This window comes from Acanthopagrus latus, chromosome 12 (assembly GCF_904848185.1).
Source record: "Acanthopagrus latus isolate v.2019 chromosome 12, fAcaLat1.1, whole genome shotgun sequence".
Lineage (NCBI taxonomy): Eukaryota > Metazoa > Chordata > Actinopteri > Spariformes > Sparidae > Acanthopagrus > Acanthopagrus latus.
The window spans coordinates 3534059-3558579 of record NC_051050.1 but is presented as its reverse complement, the minus strand read 5'-3'; the positions used below and the strand labels follow the sequence as shown (position 1 = coordinate 3558579).

General features: G+C 39.0%; 2 protein-coding genes across 4 annotated transcripts; both read right to left on the bottom strand.

The window, feature by feature from the left end:
- Positions 1-465: 465 nt before the first annotated feature.
- thnsl2 (threonine synthase-like 2) lies at positions 466-8940 on the bottom strand. 2 transcript variants are annotated; one of them, XM_037117189.1, is made up of 9 exons: positions 8655-8940; positions 5855-6086; positions 5176-5370; positions 3640-3792; positions 3290-3529; positions 2629-2777; positions 1553-1678; positions 1275-1429; positions 466-1076 (listed from the first exon to the last, which is right to left on the bottom strand). In XM_037117189.1, the coding sequence occupies exons 2-9, from the start codon at positions 6075-6077 to the stop codon at positions 851-853; spliced, it is 1467 nt and encodes a 488-aa protein (XP_036973084.1). In that variant the 5' UTR covers positions 6078-6086; positions 8655-8940; the 3' UTR covers positions 466-850. The 2 variants fall into 2 exon arrangements, with proteins under 2 accessions (XP_036973084.1, XP_036973085.1); XM_037117190.1 differs by lacking the exon at positions 8655-8940 and adding an exon at positions 7417-7565.
- A 767-nt stretch (positions 8941-9707) lies between these two features.
- Positions 9708-21728, bottom strand: tbc1d13 (TBC1 domain family, member 13). 2 transcript variants are annotated; one of them, XM_037117192.1, is made up of 13 exons: positions 21414-21728; positions 19125-19198; positions 19000-19040; positions 17614-17675; positions 16614-16713; positions 15794-15876; positions 15406-15565; positions 14531-14741; positions 14287-14450; positions 13622-13782; positions 13467-13524; positions 13278-13384; positions 9708-13137 (listed from the first exon to the last, which is right to left on the bottom strand). In XM_037117192.1, exons 1-12 carry the CDS (start codon positions 21434-21436, stop codon positions 13319-13321), a joined length of 1203 nt encoding a protein of 400 aa, XP_036973087.1. In that variant the 5' UTR covers positions 21437-21728; the 3' UTR covers positions 9708-13137; positions 13278-13318. The 2 variants fall into 2 exon arrangements, with proteins under 2 accessions (XP_036973087.1, XP_036973086.1); XM_037117191.1 differs by having other exon boundaries at positions 9708-13384; positions 21414-21727.
- Positions 21729-24521: the final 2793 nt, after the last annotated feature.

Here is a 24521-nt window from a genome sequence, read left to right as displayed (position 1 = left end):
TATGTCTGTGTATCAGAGAGCAGGAGTCCAGACTTTGATGAGCAACAGCCTCCACATTAGAAAATGACCAAAACAAATGCATCCACAGTCTCTATGCTGCCTGTTGGATGAGAGATCTATGACCCCCTACATAACAAGATCGTCCACAAATGGTACTTTACATTAAGTCCCTCCATGTTTCACTTCTCCTGCTCCCGACAAATTAAAGTGAATTAATAGGCTAGCACTGCACACAGTTCCATCTTCTGAGTTTAAGGAAGACAATGAATATAAAATACACGATGAATACAATTACCTCAAACCTCCCCTTTCTCTTGTTCAACTTCTCCATTGTGGCCTCAGGTGTCTACCGATGTAGGAATGAACCTTTCAGTTCTGTGACACTCATTGTTCATACAGGATACAGACAAGAACATCAGCTGAATCCCTGAAGGGTAAATATCAGTCATAAGAGAAATTCTGAAATGGTGCTGAGCCCGAGACAAGTAAACACCTTTTTAATTGTAGAACTTTTTAATGTTTCGAGACAGTTAAACTCTTAAAAAACTACTGGAATTTATTCTTTCACATACAATGATATTAGTGTTTTGGCAGGAAGACTGAACACAGTTACTGTGTTTGAGGTGTATGAAATCACTGAACAAATACAAAGACAAGTTGTATTATAGTTCAGACCAAAGTCCATCAAAGAGGCGACAGGAGACCTTTCCCATCAACATCATTTACTACATTAAGATAAGGAGGTGCATAGATCAAGGACAGGCCTCCACAATCACCTGACCTCACCCGCATACAGTTAAACATCCAGTCAGGATTTCTGAAGTAAAACAGTACAATAACACCTACATGATCAGATGTAGTACTTTCCTCTGTTTTTTCTAACTGCACTCACAGACTGGATTTTCTCTCTCAGTCTGTCCTCCCAGTCCTTGCACCAGGTCACGCTCCGCTCCAGGTTCTCGTAACGGGTGGCCAACTTGTCCAACTCCAGCACCGCCTGGGGTAGGTCAAAGGTCAGGCCGGCCTTCTCTACTGCTGCCTGAAACTTTGCTGGAGATGCTGTTGCAATGTAACACCTGCAATAGAAGTTTCAGTAATTAATTACAACACTGCCAAAAGTCAAAGTAAAGACCATATAAGTAGAGGAGAGGTCATCAGATGTACTTCCTCCTTCAGGTTACATGACCTCAGAGTCCTGCTGGCTCACGTCTTGTAGTGAAGTGAGAAATGTCTCGTGTGTATGTAGTTTAATAGATGAATACAGAATGTCTGACCTGTTGAGTCCGGGGCTGTGAGGACAGTGGTAGTGATGCCATACAGCCACAGCTGTGTGTGGACACAGCACATATTGGTTTTCGTCCCAGCACCTCCTCATTGTCTCCAGGATCCCTTCATCTGTCACTGTTCCAGTCGATAAAACTTGTGACAACTAGAAGTAAAGAGGGATAGAACGCAAACACATCAGGGTGTTAGATGGAGGGTGTGTTCTTACTAGACATGTAAGAGGGCAGGCACGCCTAGACGTATACAATATATGTTGAATGACTGGTACCAGTTTGCGGTGGTTTTCAAGCAGAGAGTGTCTATGTGATTGCTGAAACTCCTCCATCATGTTCTTCACTGAAGCTCCGTCTCTGCCCAGCAGCAACCAGAACACTCGCTCCATGTTGTACGGGTCCTGCAGGCCAACATTCAAGCAGAGTGGCATTATGGCAGTTTTACATGTGAACACAACACCTCTCCTACTTCACTGTCATGTCCATCCTCATTGTGTGTGACCTTCATGTTTTCACATCACACAGTCTGGCCTGGAGGCAAACAGGAAAAGGAACAGTTGTGTTCAAACTCTTTGTGATACAGAGTGACGGTGGGCTACACACATTCTTATGGAACTTGAGTTGCATCCAAGTTACTTACTGCCTGCCTCGTCTTATTTCTGAACAGAAGACTACTTCCCTTGCAGTGTTACTGAAAAAGGGAGGATTACTTTCTTCAAGTTCCATAATGTTGCCTACACTATCAATAATCTCTATTGGCATAAGACATTTGTGGGAAAAAACACAATCAGTTCCACGTGTATCTCTGCTGCTGACCAGTGTCGTTAGGAGGCACATGTCGAGATTTTTGTGTAGGCCCCAAAGCTTTAAGATTTAAACCATTTGTGAAGAATAGTTTAATGCTTTACCATGGGATTTACAGTTGTTTGTGTCAAATGAAACATATTTAATCTGATAGATTAAACAAACAATACAATGTAGTCATTATGAAGCTTCACAGGTGCACATCTGAACTTTGGATAAAGATAGGCTAGCTGTTTCCCACTGCTTCCAGTCTATTGCTAAGCTAAGCCACCCATGTCCTAACTCCAGCTCTGTATTTAAAACACAGACATAAGTTTGATAGCCATCATCTCATCACACTCTGAGAGAGTGTTTCTCAATATCAGCATTCCTCTAAAATTTCCCACTGTACTACATGAACAGATCTGAGTATTAATTCAAGTCAGAGTTGTTGACCAAGGGCTTCAGAGCCAACAGCATCCAATTATATCAGAGGGCATCTTCAAATCATACCACACATGATCACTGATATGAACGTCTGTGGCTACATGCGGTGTAACTGTCTTACCTGGATGTCTATGGCAGGGGCCAAAGTCTGTGTGACATCAGCTGCCATGGAAAAGTCACCAGTGGTTACGGCTCGGTGCACTATGTCATTAGAATTCACCATGGCAACCAGCTTCAGGGGCAATCCCATCTGCTTCACAATGTAGCCAGCTGAGACACAGACAGACAGTGAGGCGACAGGGACCGAACGTTCCCATGACCAACACGTTTTTCATAGCAACACGTTTTTCATAGCTTTCATAGCTTTGTTAAAGATGCATTAATGATCTAAAATTACATTAATCATTATTGGAACTCACTGATAATGGATGAACTGGTAACTGTTAATTCCAATACCAATAATCTTGAGCAGGTAAAATCACCACCTATTTGCCAAGTTAATGTGAACATGTGCTTGCTTTTATGTCGACTAAAAACCTTCAGAGGTTTTGGACAATTCGTCGGGCAAGCCTTTCATTTGAGCTTTCGTAACGTGTGGTAGGAATTCATCAAAATGTGTCCCTTTACAGATAAAGCTGGAGAACTAATTCATGCATGAATGAAAATGCAGAGACAAATAGCCTCAAATATACCATGTACCCTGCTCCCTCCTGCCCTAGATGAGCAGCCTGCCAGCAGAGTGACTGCCTGAATGATTTCCCTGACAGCAGTAATCAGCTCACCCGCAATGTTCCCCGCCCCTCCGGTGGGCACCACCACCTCCAGCTCAGGCAGCTCTCCGTCAGCCTCAGCCTGCTCCATACCACTGAGCTCCAGGTAAGTGTAAATGAAGTGGGCCAGCTGGATCATGACTCTGGACCAGTTGACCGAGTTGAGGCTCATGAGGCCGTAAGACTTGACCAGGTCTTGGTCAGCAAACAGCCGGCGCAGCGGCTGGTCGATGTCGTCAGAGCTGCCGTTGGCTTCAGAGGCAAAAAAAAAACACTCAGTCTGACTGTAATAACTGTAACGAGAATAAAATGATGGCTTTTCGGTCAAAGAACAGCCATTAGTCATGTGGCTTCGGGCTCACCTGCAAACACATGGACATTGTCTTCCAGGCAGGTTATCATGTGCTTCTCTTGGACTGGTGTGATGCGTCCACGAGGGTAAACCACCATCACCTCCAGCCCACTGAGACCCTTTGCACTCTGGATGGCCGAGCCGCCGGTGTCTCCTGATGTACCTGGTGAAGAAAACCACAAGCACGCTGACTCGGACACTCACATTTATCATCTCTGATACTTTGTTCCATCTTTGTGCTTCTTACTTCCTACTCGGAGTGTGAATGTTCTCGTTAATGCCATGATAATCTCAATGTGGACTGCCAGTGTCAAAGTGAAGCATCTGTCCCTACAGACAAGTAATGTCCTCTGGCTGAAATACCACTTTCCTGATGTTCTGTTTTCAGTTCCCATATCTTCTGTTTTCTGTTTATTCTGTAGCTTGTACACGGTTTGCATTCCTGTTTGTGGTCTAACAGTGACAGAATAGGATCCAACACTGATGCTTATCAGAACCATCTCCGCTTGATTTGAGGTTTCATCTGTGTTTCAGGACGTCGGCCTCGCAGACGCAGCTGAATCATTATAAGTTTACTCCTTAATTTCATCCATTAGCATGAATCATACAAAGGCGCTGTCTGACTTTACTTACTTTTCTTGCTCCTCTCTGCTCTGCTCTGTTTGCTAATAACTACAGCTGCAATAATTACTTAATTATTAAATCAAAAAATAAATTAATCACCAACTATTTTCATCATCAATTAATTCATTCTGTCTGTCATTTTTAAAGCAAAATGTTTCTGGTCGCAGCTTTTTAAATATTACTGTCTTTGTTGTTAATAAGAGTAGATGAAGTCTCTTTGGGTTTTGGGCTGTTGCTTGGACAAAGAAAGCAATTTGAGGATGTAAGTTTGGGCTCTGTGAAACTGGGATGGGCATTTTTTCAATTTCTGTTGACATTGTGTAAACTAAAAGAATAAGTGATTAATAGCTAAAATGATCATCAGATTAAATTACAATGGAAATGGTGATTAGCTGCAGCCCTAGTTACAAAGCAATGGGCCAAACACAAGATCACCCTTCACTGGAACAAAAAAAACATCTGACCCTAGTGTACCTTTTTGGTTCAACTCTTTAGTACAGACTAAATGAATAAAACAGCTGATTTGCTTCTTGTTAAGCTGTCATAAACATGTGCTTTCAGCATGTTTCCTACCAAGCAGCACATGATGACGTAAGAGAGGGTGTTTGATTCCAGAGCTTTTATTGGTCTGTAAGACCCCCTGCTGCAAACATGAAAGCTGTAGAGTAATTCCACTGTTGTAGGTTGATTTGGATACATGTCTGGACTGGATCAGTGCATGTTTAAAGCCCTTAGCCGAGGCTACAGTCAGACTGCACCTGTCATCGTCAGAGGAGCCAGAACAAAACAAAAGACAAAGACATTTCTGTCAGATATTTCCATTAACATTTACCTCTTAGTGTTGTAGACCGTATGAAACAAGCTTTGAAAAAAAAACAGTTCCTTAGTTAAATCAGAGGACACAACAGGTTGTATTTCTCACCAACAACAACAGTAGCTCTGTGATTCTCTTTCTGCAGGAAGTAGTTGAGGAAGCGCACAGTGCAGGTCATGGCCAGGTCCTTAAAGGCCAAGGTCTGTCCATGGAAGAGCTCCAGGACTGACAGACCATCCTTCAGCCGGGCGATTCTCACTACCTCAGGCACTGAGAAACCAGACAGGGCTTCACCTACCAGGACTGGGATAAGACAATGGAGGGAAGAGAAGAAATCATTTCCACAGCTCTGTAGTGGAACATTGATTTGATATTGGATTAGGCTCGAATGAATTAAAGGGGACTGTTGGGTCTTTGTGGAAGCATGTACTCTACTGAGTACCATCTTTGTTAAAAAAAGATTAGAATCAGCTTTATTGGACACGTATGTATACAAATACAAGGGATCTGACTCCAGTTTTTTTTTTCTTTTTTTAAATTCCTCATTGTACTTAGACAGGAAAAGAACAAAGTAAGGAGCAGCTAAAAACCAAGCTGAGCAGATAAAGTGAATAATAGCCAGGAAGATTATGTACACATGTGGAGAGGCGGAGAAACGTGTTAATTCAGTGAGATTTTTGCAGACGTGTTGTGAATGCAGGTTACATTATCTCTATGAAGAGGAAATATATCATACATTAACATCAAATGAGATGTTATGTTAGCAGTGAATATTTGACCTGCTCACCCTCCAGGTCCTCTCTGGGGATCAGCTGAGTGGGGATGAACAGCGAGGCGACCTCCACCACCAGTTTGGTGTAGGGCAGCCCCCTCCAGCCCCTCAGGGTGTCCGGGCTCAGCGTGGGCAAACTCTCGGGCATGAACATCCCCCCGTCTGGAGCATAGCCTGAAAACAACACATCCCGGAAGTCCCATCCACGGACCCCGCCCCGAGTACTGCAGTACTGCATCGGAGAGTCCTGTGAATAGAGATGAGAATCTAATACAGACACAGGCTCCACATTCTGTGTCCTATCAGTGGCATCTATTCTGGTATAGCTATTGTCTCTCAGCCAGTATCATCTCTTACATCTACATCTTTTATTCATATATATTTCATTTTATATAGGGGTCTGTATATATCTGATTCTGATCAAGTCACTGTTCACACTGTATAATAAACACAGTCCTAACATGTTCTAATCAAAACACTTTGTCTAGATTAAACTAACTGCCCTTTGTATTTCTAGGGAAAGAAATCCAGTCCGGCCACCCCCAGTGATGAATTACCACCCTGCCCTTTATTCTCATCTGCAGCTGGTGTCATCAACAAGACCCTCCAGTAGATGTCTGTCTCTATACATTACAACAGCTGACATCTTTGACCATCATCCCATCACACATACTCTCTTTACTGTGAACTTTTGCACATCCCATGATGAAGACGTTTGCACAAAACTGTACAGCTTTGTGAGTCTAAAACATACGTACTTGCTAAAGTATTTCTTATAATATTTCCTTATATTCTTATTCTAATTTTTGTGTTTTATATTTATGGTCTTGACTGTTGCAGTAATTAGCCTTCATTTTTTTATGTACAAGACAACACAGCAAATTCCTTTCTCTAAAAAAGGAGTGGCATTTTATCAGCCACTATTGCAATGAAATTTTGTAAATTAAAAGCTCTTGGTGTTGACAATAACTGAAATGAAACATTCCAATGTGCTGGAAAGCCAGCTTTACACAAATGTACACTGCAGTAGTCATTTAGTGTAATTCCCAGAATTTCGTATCAGTGCATAGCTCCAAAAGTTTTACTTGGCATTTATTGTTGTAACACAAGAGTGCAAATGCAAAGAAACAAATGAAATATTTAAGATAAATGGCAAAAAGGGTTTGAACTAAACCTTGAGGAAAGAGGAAATACTGCCCCCCATTTGGTTTAAGCAGGAAGCTTGAAGTTACAAATAGCTCCTTTAATAAAAATCATGCCTATAATACATCTGTGCTCTGAGTTTTAATGGAGTGTTTTTTCTTTGTTGTACTGGTTCTAAGTAAAGGATCTGATTACTTCCTCCACTGCTGTCAGCAGGGGCCCAACTGCTTTTCCTTAGATACCCCATCAGACAGTAATGAGCCGCAAGATTGAGTCACAATTCAAATCAGCAAATGATTAATCGACACTGTTTAAGTTTCACTTTACTCCAGCCCGTGACCTCCTGTATGACAGCTATCAAACCAGCCAAGTCAGCACAGACTGAGTGTACTACTCTATCTGCTATGCTACCACAGAGCATGCACGATACTTACCACGCTGTAGAGTAATTTCCTCGCTAATGGCTTTCAGCAAGAACAAACTGTGGCTTGGCCCCAGTCTCTGCTGCTATGTTTCTACACTAAGAGGGATAGATCCACTGACGGACTGCTCACTGTCCCAAGGAAGATATAAGTGGAACTTGAACTTTGGAACAGCTTACCAGAGGAACTACTCACTTATTATGAAATAGGCTTAATTATCGGCTTCCTGAAGACACTGTATTAATAATTTACATTTCACTGATTTTCTCCATTTGCACACTAGTATTTTCCAGTTTCATAATAACATGCACATGCTGCTTCAATCAGTTTTTCTTTATGGATAAAATAAACGTTTATGGCTCCGATTATTTTGATCACGTCAGTGCTTTTATCAACAAACTGAATTTGACTGTTCTCTTCTGTCACTTATTGTTCTATAACAATATACTACTTTATATGCATCTTACTAATGGTGCCTTTAATTAACTGCTGCAAATACATTTAGCTCTCTGTCCAGTCCATGCACTATTTTTGGGGGGTATTTCAACCCCAATTGCAGAGAAGTTTGGATGCTCAGTAAAACTAAGCAAAGTGATAACCTTCTGATCCTATTCGACATAAACTCAATTTAAAACAGTGCATACTTAATATTAGACATCATCAACCGGGGCAACAGAAGTGTCAATATGAGAGGCACTACTCTCTATATTAGACTTTCCCAATTGATGCAAATAAAGGTGTTATCTGTGGCAGGAAAGACGAGGCACCCCTGAATTTATTTATCAGAGTGTTTTTATCATCCTAACCTCCAAAATTGATTTCAAACACACTCAGGATGGCTTGGGTTTGTGAGTGTGTGTTCTGTGCCTCTTTTGGTCAGAGGTGGTCCTGTGTGTTGGCTGTCTCTGACCAGTACCTTTATGGTTCAATAAACCAGTCAAATTTTGAGTAAACACAAAGTGTGTTATAATATAATAATATATATAATACTGTTATTATCATTATTATTATTATTATTATTATTACTAAGTAACGGAATATGAAAGTATGAAGGGGGAGGGGGGAGTGAAAATAATAGTTATAAAATGTAAGATAATACTTGTAATACTCAAGTGGAGCAGCGTTTCACTCAAACACACAGCAGATGGTAGTCCTAAGTCCAGAACAGCTTATCAGAACCGTCATGACACTGTTGTCCATACTTTATTGTACGTGAATCATTACTGAGGTAAAGAGTCAGTCCCACTCACCACATGAAAAGCGCCCCGGTAGCACTTCTGGCCTGATGACGTGACCAGCCTGTTACCGTGTACTGACAGTTAGCTAGTTTATACACAGCACTGTTTGCTAACGTCGGTTTGCCTCAGAGTTAATATGCTAATTCGGACAATTCAGAACACACAGCCTCTTCTTTAAATCAATAACTGTCTGGAAAAACTCTAAGTGAGCCCGCTCTCTTATGGTCACATGAAGTTAACAAGCACCTTGTTGTTTTCTCTGAAACAGTACCCGGATGATCAGTACCGTTGACTCTGGACTGACACGTCTTCCGATTGGCTCCCATGGCGAAAGGCGGGACCTGTGCAACGCCGAGACCACGCCCATCTGGGTTTACCTCATGGGGCCTCCATAGGCATACAAACAATTTTGTCAATTTCTGGTTTTATGGATCTAAATTTTCAATGGCGGTCAAATACTATTAAAATCTGTAACTTTAAGAGTGTAACAGGATGGAAATCTTTCAAGCTCACGGGACCTTATTTGATAAAACCTTTGTCTGGTAGTGAATAAAGAGAGACTAATTAATCAACCCTGTTTGAATTGTGTCATGTATCACACATGTGATGTTTGTCAAATTAAAAGATTTAATTTTCCAAGTCAATAAAGTCTGTTTGTCATCAAACTAGTGAAACATCAGACTGTGAAAATGTCATTATAAAGACTACACAGCCAACAGCCTTGTTAGTGATGTATTCTCGGTAAATACTCACCACAAAATGTAACTTAAACATTGTAGGGCTGCTCCTGATGTTAACAGCTCACAGAACTCCATTCACATAACTGCAGTTAGTCTATATGAGCAGGTGTATTGAGATTTTCACCTTTGTAAATACTTTTTCTCCAAAAAGACTTGAGGCACACTCTATGCATCACTGTAGATGTGTATGTAATGTACAAATATCTACGCTATCCTGGAACAGCTTGTTAACTGGGGCTAGGGCACAAATACAGTAAGATTTTAACTCAGCTTATTGCTTGGCAGTATCAATTTGCTTAATAACGGCACTTCACAGAAGACAATGTTGGATTTATACCATCATTCATTTTTAATGCACATCTGCAAACATGTAAAAACATATATACAAGTCTTAACACTGGAGACGTTACAAAAATGTGCTTACAAAATTGGAAACATGCAAATAACTGATATTGTATAGTGTACATCATCCCCCTGCCTCCACACACACACACACACACAATCAGAATAGAAATAAATACACATTTAAAAAAGGAGCATGTGAATGCCATCAATTAGTAACAGTTCCTCTAAAAATGTTCACCCAAATGTTCATGATTTGCACATGATGACAAAATAAAATACCTTCAAATGCAAAATGTCTTTTTGTTTTGGTCTGAGAATGCATGTTGTTTTCTTGCTCTTACAAACTAAATGAATAATTCTGGACATGATCATGATTATGATGGGTTTGACATATATACGTATATCTGAAGTACATTAAAATATTATTGTTTAGAACTGCTTTTTCAAAAGTGATGTCAAGTAATTGCGGTGTGGTCATTTTGATAAAGGTCAACTATGTGACATAATAGCATTGTGTAAAAGTGCTGTAGCTGCAGAGATGATCTGGCCTATAAATCTTGTTCTCCAGATGAAATGTCACACCATCATGATTTTAATATTTTTTTAAATCAGTAAAAATGAAAATTGTTATGCAAATATTATCATTCCCACTAACAGAGTCATATCGCACCTGCAATATCTGTCAAATGTATTTTTGTCATGTCTTGCAGCTCTGAATCAAACTATACTATAAATTTGCGGTAAGTTGTTTAGGATTTGCATCTTAAGTAGGAACAATGATTAATTTTCACAAATCACAGAAAATGGCTCAAATACCATCCAGTATTTGACAGGAGAGCAAAAGAAGGCTAGTTTTGGCAATAGAAAATTATGCCATTGCTGATTTGTTATGAGATGATGACAAAATATTTTAGCTTGACACTATTTAAAAGAACATCCCCTTCATTTCTGATAAGAGAGCTTCTGACACAAAGACACCACAAATGAATGTGTTCTCTGAGCAGCTTCGCACATTTTAAAGAGCACTGTATCGTTACTTACTGTTTGTTAAAATAAACAGGGCATACACACACACACACACACACATTCTCAAAACAATGTTAAAAAGACTATATTTCAATAGTGTATTTTAACTCGGATGATCAAGTAAGAATAGCTCCAATCTTCCGTAGTAGAAAAATCAGACAGGGATAATCAGAAGTATTTAATGCCCCATCCAATTGATAAGGAGTGTTGATAGAATTATAGAAAACATACATTACAGACAGCTTCAGACTCCTAGACCTGGAAGTGGTATATGTTACCATTTTGGGCATGTATTAGGGCCATACTTGAAAAAGGCTGTACAAGATGAGATGACACTGAGTGTTTTCCAATGACCTTTTCAGCCAATAGTTCTGTGTTTCATATTAACCTGGGGATGCATCACAATACCAATGGTGCCTTCATCGGGGTATGCATTAAACAATTCAATGAGCATTATCAACACAATTTAGGCTTTTACGTGTTCCTTCTTTTTCTGTTTCCCCATTGATTAATATGTTACAAGCTTGTGACTGGATATTTTGGCAGTGGCAGATTTAGGTTTGCAGTTACAAATTTACATTTAAATACTAATCTTGATTTAATCAAGCCATAACACGTCTGCCACAGATCATACAGTATGAGCACAACACAAGATTAAATAGTAAAAGATGGGAATCACCCTTTTCTTTAAAGCTGTGGTGATGTTCACACTGGACATTATCAGGTTAATCTACACCAGGGGTCTCAAACTCAAACTACTTCAGCTTGCTTGTCACTCAGCTTGTAAACTTTTGGTGTTTAAGCTAATGGATATAAGAGAACAGAGTAAAGAGCAGGAATAGGTTTTTTATGCTAATCATCAAGTTAAGAGACTTTTTAAAACTTGGTGTTTCTGCTTACTTCCTTGTAAGAAATGGAAAATAAGTAAGATGAGAGCTGACCACAACAGAAACTGAGTCCAGGAACAAACAGACAATCTTTCCCTCACCAATAATTTTTAGTCCTCATACAGAGTGATGTGGCATAGTTTCCATTTTGGCCCATGACAGCGTGGAAACTAACTGTGGGCTAGCTATCAATTAAAACATGTTTTTGTTAGGGACCAAATGTGTCCTAACACTGAATATTTAAACCTTTCTAATCAGACAGTCTTTCTTACTTAAACCCCATCACATCAGTTCAACTGAGATCAAAGTTTGTCAATTAAATAACATTTTATTTAGGCATAAATTTTAGCTTCGCTGACACTGTGGTATCTGTACCATTTGTTAACGTACTGTTAGCTGATCATTTTGTATTAATAATCAGTGTATTTCAAACAGCACTCAGGATAATTACTTTAGGCTGGTAACAGCAGAGACCACCAGCCTTCCAAGAATGACTATGAATGATGCCGCTATGCCAATCACAATGAGTGACTGAGAGAACTGCAATGATCAGCTGACAGACCAATTGATAGTAGATCGACAGAATTGCCAATGACTTTGTTAATCAGATAAACATTTTGTAAAGTGATTTTTCATGTAAAAATGGCGTTTTCAGCCTCTTAGTTATGGAGATATATCTTCCTTATTTATATTAAAGTGAGCATTTTTGGGTTTTGGACTTACAAAAGAAGACATTAAAAGACATTACCTTAGACTTTGAGAAACTTGCACTGACAAATGTCACTGTTTTCAGATGTTTTATAGAGATAACTTGATAATGTAAATGATCATTTGCTGCAGCCCTGGAAACTACTAAAGAGACACGTGTAAACACAGGATGAAAAAAAAGAAGAGAAAAAAAAACTTGTTCAGTGTGTCTGTTCAGTGTGAAAAGCAACACAACTCACTCTGATGGTTCTTGCTCTTCTTTCAGTATTTTGTTGTCTCAAAGATTTTCATCTACATTTTGACTGGGACCATTGATACAATATTCATTAGGCATGGCCCATCACTTCATATTGATTTTACCCAGGCAGAAAATATCACCAGGAATACTGTCTCCTGTTTCACATCATTAAACCGGTAAGGCATACATGTTTCTTACATTAAAATGTTCAACTTCTAAAAGTTAAATAAAAAAGCCCAAAGAATAAACATGCACTATTGCTCAACCCAGTTAAACATTTGCTCAGTCTGACTACACACGTGGTCGCAGTGGGATTTCTGTTAAATTTTTGGCTCTATTGTAAAACATTTTGAATACGTAGTGTCAGACTAAGGTGGCTCCGCTCCCTCAGATGTTCAGTGCAAACATTATCTGAGTCTCCATGGGAGAGATGGCTGTGAGAGGAGCCTTTTCCCACAATGCATCAAGAAACAGATGACATCTCCTCCTCACGTCCAGGAAGAAGAAAACATTTCAGCTTGTCCTCAAAGGTTTCACCACGGCAGTCCTCACTGACCAAATATCAGACATAAAGTTAAAAAGCAGAGTGCAGGCCTTTCCCAACACATCCGTCCAGGCTCTTCATCGACGAAGTCCTTCCATGATACATGTTTAACATGACAATGTTTTTTATGTTTAAACTCCCACCTACCACATCCGTGCAGAGAGGGCAGGGGGACAAGAGGGAACATGTTAGGAGTTATCCTGCAGCTCTTTGGCCCTGGTCAGGATGGTGTGGACATCTGAGATGGGGTAATCCTGAAAGGGACATCAGCTGTACTGTAAGTCTAAAGATGACACTTGGAGGTTATGTTTCCCTGTGTATTATAGACAGACGTACCTGCAATAATCTCATATTCACTGTGAAGTCTCCTGCCAGTAAGTTATCTCGGATGAGTCTGTGAACAGAAGAAGACAACAGAAACCATTACACACAGGAGGAGCCAGAGGTGCCAATGCTGTAAGACAACAGGGAGCACAATCTGTAAAGCTCACATTAGCATGGCGCAGCAGACCAGGATGAGGAAGTGGAATCTGTCCTGGTCAGAAAACAGGGTGTCCCAGATCCGGATGACGTCTGGCAGGAGGAACTCCTGAGATAACAACAAGGTGAGCCAGCGGAATGTAAAATACTGTGGTTTGATGTTCTGCTCTTCCTGTGAGGACAGAAGAAAAGAGGAACTGATTATAGACTAGCGTTGTTTGACTTGAAAAAATGTGATCCTCAGAATGTATCTCTCTCTCTCTCTCTCCTCTCCACTAATCACAAAAACACAAAAAAAGTTTTACGGTGCGAGTCAGGGCTGAGTCAGTATCAATTGAGAAGTAGCATTATACAATATTGATCTAAATGAAGGCTGAAAAGCTGATCAAAATATAATCCAAATTGCAATATGGCATAGTGCATTGTCAGATTAACAAAATTGCAATCTCTGATAAAAGGTAAAATGAAGTGTAGTGTTACATATTCCCCAGACAGAGGGGAAGACAGATTCAACTGAAGAATGTAACAAACACACTAATATACAATAAACTGTATAGGGTTCAACAACAGGCAAAGCGTTGTGCCTCCTATACTGCAACCAGTCTGATCAAACATCCCTATAGCTTTATTTAACAGAGAGTGAGAAGTGGAAGTGGGAAGGAGCCCTCGACCTTACCAGCTTGAGATAGAGCTCCAGGTCTTTGTCTTTGAGCATGGAGTACACGCTCTCCATCTTGTAGGTGATGCCGCACTGAGAGTCATCTAGGCTCTTGATGAAGTTGTCTCTGTTCTCTGACATCAGGTTGGTGAAGCAGAAGAATGTATCTGCTTCAGCATGCTCTGAACAACAAAGCAGAAAACAATGCATTTATTTCCTATTTGTGGAATATGTTCACATTTTCAGTTAAAATGTTACCTACCTTTCCACTGGCTGTTGGGATCTGTGGCAAAGGTGTAATATATTGGTCCAACAATCTCATTCATGCCCTGTACATAGGCAATCCCGGGGTTGAGTTTGGCATAGATGAAGAGGATCCGCTCCACAACCTCCCAGTGTGCTTCACTCCCACTGGGCAGCACCTCATATTCGTTAGATGGATACAGGTTCAATGCCTTTCCAGGTGAGCTGACCTGGGAGAATATTTTAAAGGTTTGATGTGACAAACATTTCATGCCATGTATCTATCTATTACAGCTACTTAGCTCTGATTACAGAACACATCTGAGGCTGGTGGGAATCTCATTAGTTCGCAGGTATGTGGTCACAAACCAAAGTGAAATTAGGACCCAAGGGTCTCATCATTTATCAGTACCATTAGTTCAAACAACTCATCCTGAAGCAAACATGATCATCAGCAGATATTTCAGCTTTGACCAAAGTGCTAGACTGACCTACTGAGACCAAATCCAAATGTCCACACTCAGACTTTAAGGCATGAGAGCCCAAACCAACAAGGTACAATGATATGTCTCGAAGTGCTGTCCCATTTCTGTTCATACCATTTTGATCCCTTGGCAACTCCCTCAATCAAACACTTACCAGGTGAGTCCCGGGGACATTGGGACGTTGAGTTGAATTAATGTCATTAATGTCATGGTTACCAAATTATTTATGTACCTATACATGATACCAACTGGTTACGAGAATACTTTCTTGACAGTTCAAAACCAGAAGATGCATTTTTTAGTTTCTCTTCATTTAAGTGGTGTACTGCTCACTAATGCTGCCAAAATACATGTGAATATAACCCAAACTGTACTGACTATGCACAGACACACATCAATAGTCACTTACATTGGTGACTCCACTGCGGTTGCGGTTTACAGTTTGTGCTTTCAGGGTAGTTTGTTCAACGCGTCGACGCAGCGTCTCATAATCATTTTGAGGGTCCAAGATAAGTTGGCATGGATATTCTGTGGGTCGCTGGAAGAACGCCATGTCTGGGTAAAGCCGCCTGCAAAAGAATAACAAGGGAAACGCTCCTGTCATAATTACCTGAAGTGTCAATTTCTTCAAATAAGCTGTTCGGGTATCTTTGCCTTTCTGATCCATTTAAAAGAAGAATTGTATTTCTTCTTCTATACTGTATATATACAGTGACAGGCTGGTGACCTTTTCATACTCACATTCTATCAAGAGGAAACAGAACAAACAGATCTAGAATAGTTGTAACAGTTCATACCTTACATCCTTGTCAATTTGTAGTAGAATTTCATTATCTTTGAAGTAGGTATTCCACCTGCTGTCTGGGTTTGGATTTAGAGGCTGAAAAAAATAAAATAAAATAAAGAAAAATGACATGCTCCAGTTAGTAGTGTCTTGTGAGCAAAGAGCCACGTTTTCTTACATGGCCTCCATGTATGAAACCTTCACTGCAGACTGTAACTGTTAATTATTTTCTAAGCCCCACTGCCCCACCCTAATACAAACATATTCTGCCAGTTACTATCTTCACTGCTTAATATTAAGTTTTAAGTCATGTGCTTTAGTAAAAATACTAATTCTCCAGCTCAGTGAAAGGGTTTCTCTGACCACTCCACCACCTCCCAGTCTAGGACAGTGATTAAATAATTTATGTGTTACAGCAATCCTTCTGACTTGAGGTCCAGTATTTTCTGATCAGACATTTCACAAATTATGTTTACATGATAACATGATTGAATAAAATATTGTAATATTAATGACACAATTTTCATATTCATTTACTGATAAATTAATTGTTATATTAATGATTATCTGAGTGATTTAAAGTGTGTTGTTGATGAAAATGAAATAGAACCTCCTGTAATCACTAGTCTGGACCTCAATAAGACATTTCTAATAAGCATACTCTTAAATGTACAGGCTGTTCCTTTCACTTCCTTCTGCAGAGACTGACAACAGCCAACAGGGCTGCCAAATACACTCTACTTCATGTAACATGTAGCTTCACTGAATCTGGCCTCATTTCAGTGCAACACTGCTGTGAGAAAAGAACAAAGGACAAAGGAGACTGGACTCACGTGGTCCTCCATCGTCACATCTTCTCTGGAAAGGCCCAAGTTGGCTTTAGCAATACCAGGCTGGATGATCATTTCTTTTAAGAACTGCGAGTATACCTCCCTATGAGACACAAGGGACAAAGTGGAGAAAAGAAGTGAAAACTTGAAATAGAGTGAGTTCTTATGATCGTATCACATGGTTATCAAACCACTCTTGTCACAAAGATATTAAATTAAAGCAGTATATTTTACGGTTTAAAAAACAAACTTAATTTTCCAAAATTACATCATCCACATAAAGAATTAACATCAATTGGAATGTATTAATTCTAATTTACTGCAAACATCTTTTTCTGCCTTATTATTAGTGATCATTGTGAGTTTTCACATCAGGACATTTTGGAAAACATATACAGTGCATGGACGATACCAACATATTTGTAAGAGGCAGATATCAGATGATAATGTCAGCTAACCAATTAAATTGGTCAAGCTCTCGTTGATTCATCAGTTGACAGGAAATCAGTAAGTATTTTATTAAGTGAGTAAAGTTAAAAGACAACTATGAAGCAGAAAAGCAATAAAATTACGTTTTTAGCTTCTAAAATGTGAGAATTTGTGTTTTTTCTCATATATATATATGCTCTTAAATTTTAATGGGTATTTTCCACAATTTTCTATTCATTGAACAAATAACCAACAGATTTATGATAGTGGAAATAATCATTATTTGCAGAAAAACATTCATACATTATTCTCTTAACTGTCCTGTCAGTGTTTTTTTCTCAGGAAAGTGGAGTAGCTGGGGTGGTTTTCACTATGCTTCACTATGAGAGAGCACCATAACATACAGCCTCAGGCCTGGTCAGTCACAGGTCAAGTTTTTTTCTTTTTTTAGTCAGCTAACAACATTAGCTAATGTCATCAGCTTCTCTTATTGATGGATAGCAGCTGATTTTGTACCAACACGTAAAAGTAATGCAACGTGGTTCAAGTTCAGGCCTCGTTGTGTTCTCCTTACCTCTGCTTTTTGAGGAAAGACTCCCATAATGTCTGATCAAGAGGTAGGTAATTGAGAAGGATCTGAAAACAGGGTCAAACAATCCCATGAGTCAGGAACACAGATCATAACATTCGGCAAGGCTATGCTGTCTGATCTGTCTCACATCACAGTCTAATGGAACGCAGCCATAAAACCCTGGGAGCCCGGCTTTCAAGTTAAGGTATCATACAAAGCTCTCTACCTCATCTGAAAGTCTCTACAGAAATCTTCAGAGATTAATTTTGTTGTTAAGTTTGTTCCTGAAGAAGCATTTTCAGAAGTATGTTAATTCATATCTGGTGGGTCACAGACTGATCACTGGCTACTCCTGTCAACATCTGCAAGTGAGACAGAGAGTTCTCAATTGTTTGTTTGCGTGTGTATGGGTGGATGAAAGATTTGTAAAGGGCTGTGTCTGCATCTGAAGTCATCGCGTATGATTTCATAAAAACAGAAACATTTCACATCAATCATTAACCAGAACACTGTTTGAAGCTAGAAAGGTGGCAGGGTCCGCCACAATAAACAAAGGAAAAAAGCATGAAATTGTATTGTCTCTTAAAGTCCGTTTGTTTTATCGGTTTATTCATGAAAACAGAGTTTCGAAATTTATTTTTGTTAAGGCAGAACAGATCAGCCAATGAAGATCTTTCTCTTTTCATTGAGTGTTCCTTTAACCAATTAATCAAAATATTATTGAAAGTGTACAATGGCCTACTGCAAAATCTAAATTGAGGAAGATGCAAATTTCAGATGAAGGTGTTAAAACAGTGTTAAAATGAAGTACTGTAGAGCTGCAGAGGTGTCCTGATGTACAAATCCTGTTCTACAGATGTGATCAAAACATGTTCATTCTGGTACAGACCCCAACAGTCCCATTGTGATTTTATAGTTCATCATGATAACAGTTTTAAAATAGTTATGCACATATAATCAATCCCACTAATTGAGTCAAAATCATCACACATGACAACGTGATATTAGCTGTACTGCAAGTCTTTTTTAAATTACAAAAACTTTTTTTGGCATCTAATTTACTTTCAAGCCATTCTGTCCTAACATCTGTCATAGTACAGCTCTATGATGACTCAGCATTCACAACACAAGGAATTATTTATGCTTTTTTTCTGGGCCCCCTGACGTCACTACTGAAACTGCTGTCTTCTGAAGCCCTACAACTTTTTTCTTTTTTTCCTATTGAATAATTTTTCATGAATGAAACTTGCCCACAAATAAAATGGAACACATAGCCTTGTTTAGCAATTTGGGGTGTTAATTATATAATAACATAAAATTTCTTGCATGTGGCCTGATGTGTCATTCACACATGTGGACTCCAACAACAACAGAGGCACAGCAACTTACTTTCCAGCAGAGTGCTCGTATGCCTCCTTCAAAGGGGATTCCTGCGATGAAAAAAGTAAAGGTCAAATGCAGAACAATAAAATCTACAACAATGTTATCAGCACAAAAAAATGTGTGAAAATCACCATTGAAGCACAGCTCCCTCAGTGTCTTCAAGTTGATGTTTTCCTCACTTAAGGATACTTTGAATTCCTGTATCCTGAAATAAGAAACAAGATGAGATCAGAACTGATTTAATTCTTTAATTACTGCTCGATGCCAATACATCTCTTTTACATTATGAACAATAAAAATGTTAAGTCATTACTGTCAACACACATGTTCTATATGAAAAGATGCTTTCACTGGCACAAAGTCCTTAAAATTTAACTGAGATCAATTTAAAGAAACACTTTGACATTTCAGGAAAATGCACTTTTTTGGGATCAGATGAAAATGTTACAAAATGACAAGCTACTGCTGCAACTATATTCTAAATTTAAACTCAACCATTGCTCTCACACGTATATGACCAAAAAGACAAGTTCACTTATTATGGATGTGAAACATAAACCGATAAACATAGATCACACACTAAGTTTTATCCCTGTTAGAGAGGCATGAACTCAGTTCAGTAGTAGTGAATGAGTTGTTTTCTAGTGGTTATGATGATCTAGATCACATTAATAGGACAGTATTAATGCTGCCTTGTAACCACAACTGTATAATGTATGTATAACCAAAATCATAACAGCACAAATTACTAAAACTTGACTGTCGCATCAACTCAGATCACTTTGAGATTCTTGACATAAAACCTCCTGTTCAGCAATAATGTGCCCACAGTTGTTACACACAAAAACTGAATTTGATAAGCTTCACAGATATTGGATTTATTGTGATCCTGTGTCATTGGATTGCATTTTGATGCAGGTGTACCATCTACATTTCAGAGTACATTATAAGTACCACATGGTTAAAAAAAAAAAGAAAGAAAGAAAAAAAAAACCCTCCAGGTGTTTGACTACATTTATCTCAATCAAAAGTATCATAACTTTTAATGAATTAATTAAGCCTGTTTATTAGGGTTGGGTAACATATCAACATGATATCATTATTGTGATATGACACTATATTTGTATGATACTTGGTCATATGACATAAGTATTGTCTTTTCCTGGTTTTAAAGGCTCATTCCATTAAAGAGGTCATTTTATACTTGTTCGAATACCTGTCTTTAACGAGTTAGTCATTATATCCACATTATTAATGATTAATGATCAAAAAGCTCATTGTGTTCATATCTAGTCAAAGTGGCAAACTTACAAACCAACAATATCGTTTCAATATCAATATCGAAGTATTTAGTCAAAAATTTTGTGATATTTGATTTTGTATCCTAAGTCCTAACATTAATGAAGTGCTTGAGAGGAAATTTCAAGTTATCAGGTATATATTCTATATTTATATTTCAGGTACTATTTTAAGGCCACTGCACCCAGCCCAACCTAAACCTAGCTTGTGATATGAGGGCCTGCAGATCTGCTAATGACCTGCAACATGTGTACATTCAATTTGCTATTAAAAAGTAAATCCATTCTTAACAGATGAGGGCTGAGAAACACCTGTGCTTTACTTATTATTTTATAATGAACATCAAAGCTGGTAATGATGAGCAGAGGTGGAAAATACTATGTGATTTAAAACCAAAACAAAAAAAAAAAAAAAACAGTACTAAATCCTATATAATCAAGTTGTGTTAGGAGTCATTTCGAGTAATTAATAACGGAGAATCACACTATGACTTAAAATAATAAACTGCAGCACAGAAAATGTTCAGTTAATTACATAGAATATTTGATTTGATTGAACAGTCTTTCCAAACTGAATCCAGTGCGCTTTCTAAGGAGCATTATCCGGCTAATCTGCCATAAACTAATCTAACGCAGACGACAGTTTAACTGGAAATTAGTCACATTAGTTTTCACCCTTTGCACTGACAGACACTCACTGTCAGCAAACACAGCTAGCTGGGTGGTAGCTAATCTTTGGCGAGTTCGTGCTTAAGGAAGTATGATGTGTCAGCTGATGTGCTAACAGTTAGCTACCGTAGCTACTAATAACGGTGAAGTTGCCGTGTAATTAACTAACAAAACGCCCCGTAGACCAGCCGTTTATGACATTAACTGTGACGTTTTAAAATATGCCACATCATATTAGCATGTGCGAACGGTATGTTTTGCAACTCTTGCCTTTAAGCTAAACTTAGCTTATGTTTGGTTAGCCGAGCTTCTGTTGCTGCTAGCTTACCACTGAAGTTAACACCAGTTTTGCGGGGGGATGCTACCTCCTACAATAGCTCATGTACCAGCAGCTCTTCGCGGTCCGTACCGTTCTGCAACCTATGCGAGAACAAAGATTTACAAGTGTCTCACCTGTTTCTGTACGCAGTAGACATGTCTGGGCAGGCGGCGGTGTATTCCTCTAACTGTTTGCAAAAAACCCCGAAAGAATTGGTGTCCAGAGGGAAGACTTCTTGTCACTTCCGCCTTCACCTCCACACTGTGGGCACACGCGCCGCTGCTTGGCTCCACAGTCGAGTGTCAGAGGACAGTTCCCAAAACACTGAGTCCCGCATGTGTTCCCGTGCGCCAGCCCGTCATCGCGTTTCACGTCTATGTGGTCTCGGGGGTTTTCCTCAACATACACGGGAACATAAAGGGACAGTGAATATTCAACTTGTAGATGCAGTCTAATAAATATGCAACTATAGACTGCCTCCAAACAACCAAAGAGTGGTGTTATAGGTGTTTTAAATGCCGTGCTGTGTTTAGTGGATTTATTGTTAGTGCTTTGTGTTGGCTGTAGAGAGTGGCATACCTCCTGACGGCCACCAGAGGGCGAAACAGCTTCGGGTATTTAAAAAAGTGAGTCGGCACTGCAGGATGGATGTTTCAGAGTGAAGAAAAGCCAGAGAGAAGCTAGCTACTTGGCTAGCACCGGGATGTTAGCACTTAATTTAGTTGGGCAAACCACAACGCTCTTGCCCTCGTCAATATCACTTAAAGGGGCTATACGTATTTTTGGAGAAACTCAGAATTCAGCATATTACAATATTAATGAGGTAATAATAATTCAAACTCACAAATATGTATTTTTTCCCATTAGTGAATAAACAAGCTGCTCTCAGGGGAAAATAAGCTTGAAAGGTGGCAGGGTCATTCAGTCATGGAAACAAAGATCTTTTTTTTTTTTTTTAAATTTAGTTTGTCTAGGTAGAATAATTCAGCCAATGACTATTTTCCCTTCTCATTCACATGTCTGCAACAAAACTACAGAGAGCTCCTTACATTATTGCATGTGTATTATCACTTAGTTTGTTCTGTGGTCATTTTGTGTCCTTCTGTTGTGGTGGACTTTCCATCAAGACCCATTAAAGGGTAACTCCACCAGTTTTACACACTAAACTGCATGTACAGTTTTTGGGGAGCATTGTGTAAAAAAGTACTATGCAGTCTTTTGTGGCTTCTGAGGAAGGTGCATCAGCTATGTAACTCAGTGAGTGACTTGCACTGTGGGTAATGTAGGGTTTTAAAATAATAATAAGAAAAAAATGTGTGGAGTAAAACAGACAATATCTCTAGTTCTGCTGTATCAATTTTTCATTAAAAAAAAACTGTCCACAATGTAATCTTGAGATCACAAGTGAATTATTTGGTTAACTACAGATAACAAAGCTTGTCTTCTCATGGTAATGGGTTAATTTATAATAATAATAATAATAATAATAAATTTTATTTTTAAATGTGTTTCAGGTCACCCAAGGACACTTTACAGAAACATAGCAAAAGAAAACAGCAGTCAAACAACAAAATGACATGGACAAATAAAGTATACATGAAACAAATAATAAAAGCGTTACAAATCATCAGGGAAAGCAAATTTAAAAAGGTGAGTCTTCAGTTGTGATTTAAAAGTAGTTATAGATGTGCACTGGCACAAACTATCTCATCATCTCAACAAAACAAAAGGCTAATTATTGTGAGGGAGAGGCTCACACGGGTCAATTTAATGCAGATGTTCTCAATGGCAGAGAGAAAAGACAAACACACTGGTGGGTGTTTCAATAATAATAAAGTATGTATATAAATAAGTATGATTAATGTACTGTTGATCAACAATGGATACTCCTTTATCTAACATGTTAAATTGATTGTCACAGTTGTCAGTATGCTATATTTGCATGCTGCTGATCTAATAGAAATTACAGAAATTACATAAATATATATAACGACAAATCATCTGGTTATCTCGATATAACAAAGATTGCTTTCTCATGATAATGAATTAATTGATAATATGTTTATCTTGATTTCAACATACAAGAGCTGCCACGAACGGCTTCTGTAACCGGCTGTAGCTGTAGCCTACTGGTAAGTTAAACTTTCCGTTAGTTTGTTTACTTGACTGGGTTTGTTTAGGGGGCTACCAGTTAGCGCATGAGAGGCTGACAAACTCCCATCTATCCGGCTGCTTCAGCTAAGGTAATGTAAATGTAGGCTGACATTAACTTAGCAATGTATTGTGTAACGTAATTAATTCATATAATATTATGGAACACATATTAATTAATTTGTTTTCACGGGAACAATCTTTGTTATATCAAGATAACCAGATAATAAGTTGTTATCACGAGATAACAATGCATATAAAAGAAGAAAAATCCATGGCTGTTCTCGGCTTCCATACTGCAATGAGCTGGCGTCTTGTCCAGGGTGTACCCTGCCTTCGCCCAGAGACTGCTGGGACTGTCTCCACCAAAAACCCCACAACCCCTTGAAAAGGGGATAAAGTGGTTATAAACCATGACATGACATGTGGCATTTTTCTTCCACTTACAAAATGATTGCACAAACTAGCCAAATCAAAATCTTATGACAGCGTGCAGTGGTGCTCATACTGCTTTTGTCCACAGGGGCCACCAGAATAATAAAAAAAGAGGAAGTTTGTTGTTGTTGCTTTAAGTTTAGATAAAAATTACTACTTACTACTTCTACCACTCCCATTACCACTACTACCACTACTGCTACCCAGGGGCAGTTCCTCATATGGGCAGCTGCCCAGGGCAGCATTTGTGGAGGGGCAGCAAGAGGACCAACAAAAAAATCAAAAAATAAAGTGAGAGCTTACAGTCGCCCACAGTAGCTGGCTCTGTAGCAGCCTCTGGGTTAATCTCAGCAGATCGACCCTGGTGCTGACCCGTGTCGGCTGCCTTAAATTACTTTGCATTCAGTTCATCCGGTTTTTGTATTGCTCATTTACATGTCAAGTCATTATGTCATGTTGCAGTCTGGCAAGTTTTTTGACTGTCCTTTTTTTGGGAGGGGCGGGGGGCCAAGCTTGCATGGCACCCAGGGTGTCATGCAAGCTAGGCCCGCCACTGCTACTACCACCACCACCACTACTTCTACTACTACTACTACTACTAGTACTATTACTAACACTACTACTACTAATAATGATATTATTATTATTATTAATAA

Bases quoted from the DNA above. Each gene is read 5' to 3' on its own strand.
- thnsl2 (XM_037117189.1), bottom strand. From the start codon at position 6,077: ATGCAGTACTGCAGTACTCGGGGCGGGGTCCGTGGATGGGACTTCCGG. The intron at 3,530-3,639 runs GTGAGCCCGAAG...TTGCCTCTGAAG, and splicing joins CAATGTCCATGTGTTTGCAG to CCAACGGCAGCTCTGACGAC. The intron at 2,778-3,289 runs GTGAGCTGATTA...TCTGTGTCTCAG, and splicing joins AGGGGCGGGGAACATTGCGG to CTGGCTACATTGTGAAGCAG.
- tbc1d13 (XM_037117192.1), bottom strand. From the start codon at position 21,436: ATGTCTACTGCGTACAGAAACAG. The intron at 15,877-16,613 runs GTGAGTCCAGTC...TATTTTTTTCAG, and splicing joins ATGTGACGATGGAGGACCAC to CCTCTAAATCCAAACCCAGA. The intron at 14,451-14,530 runs GTAGGTAACATT...TTTGTTGTTCAG, and splicing joins TCCCAACAGCCAGTGGAAAG to AGCATGCTGAAGCAGATACA.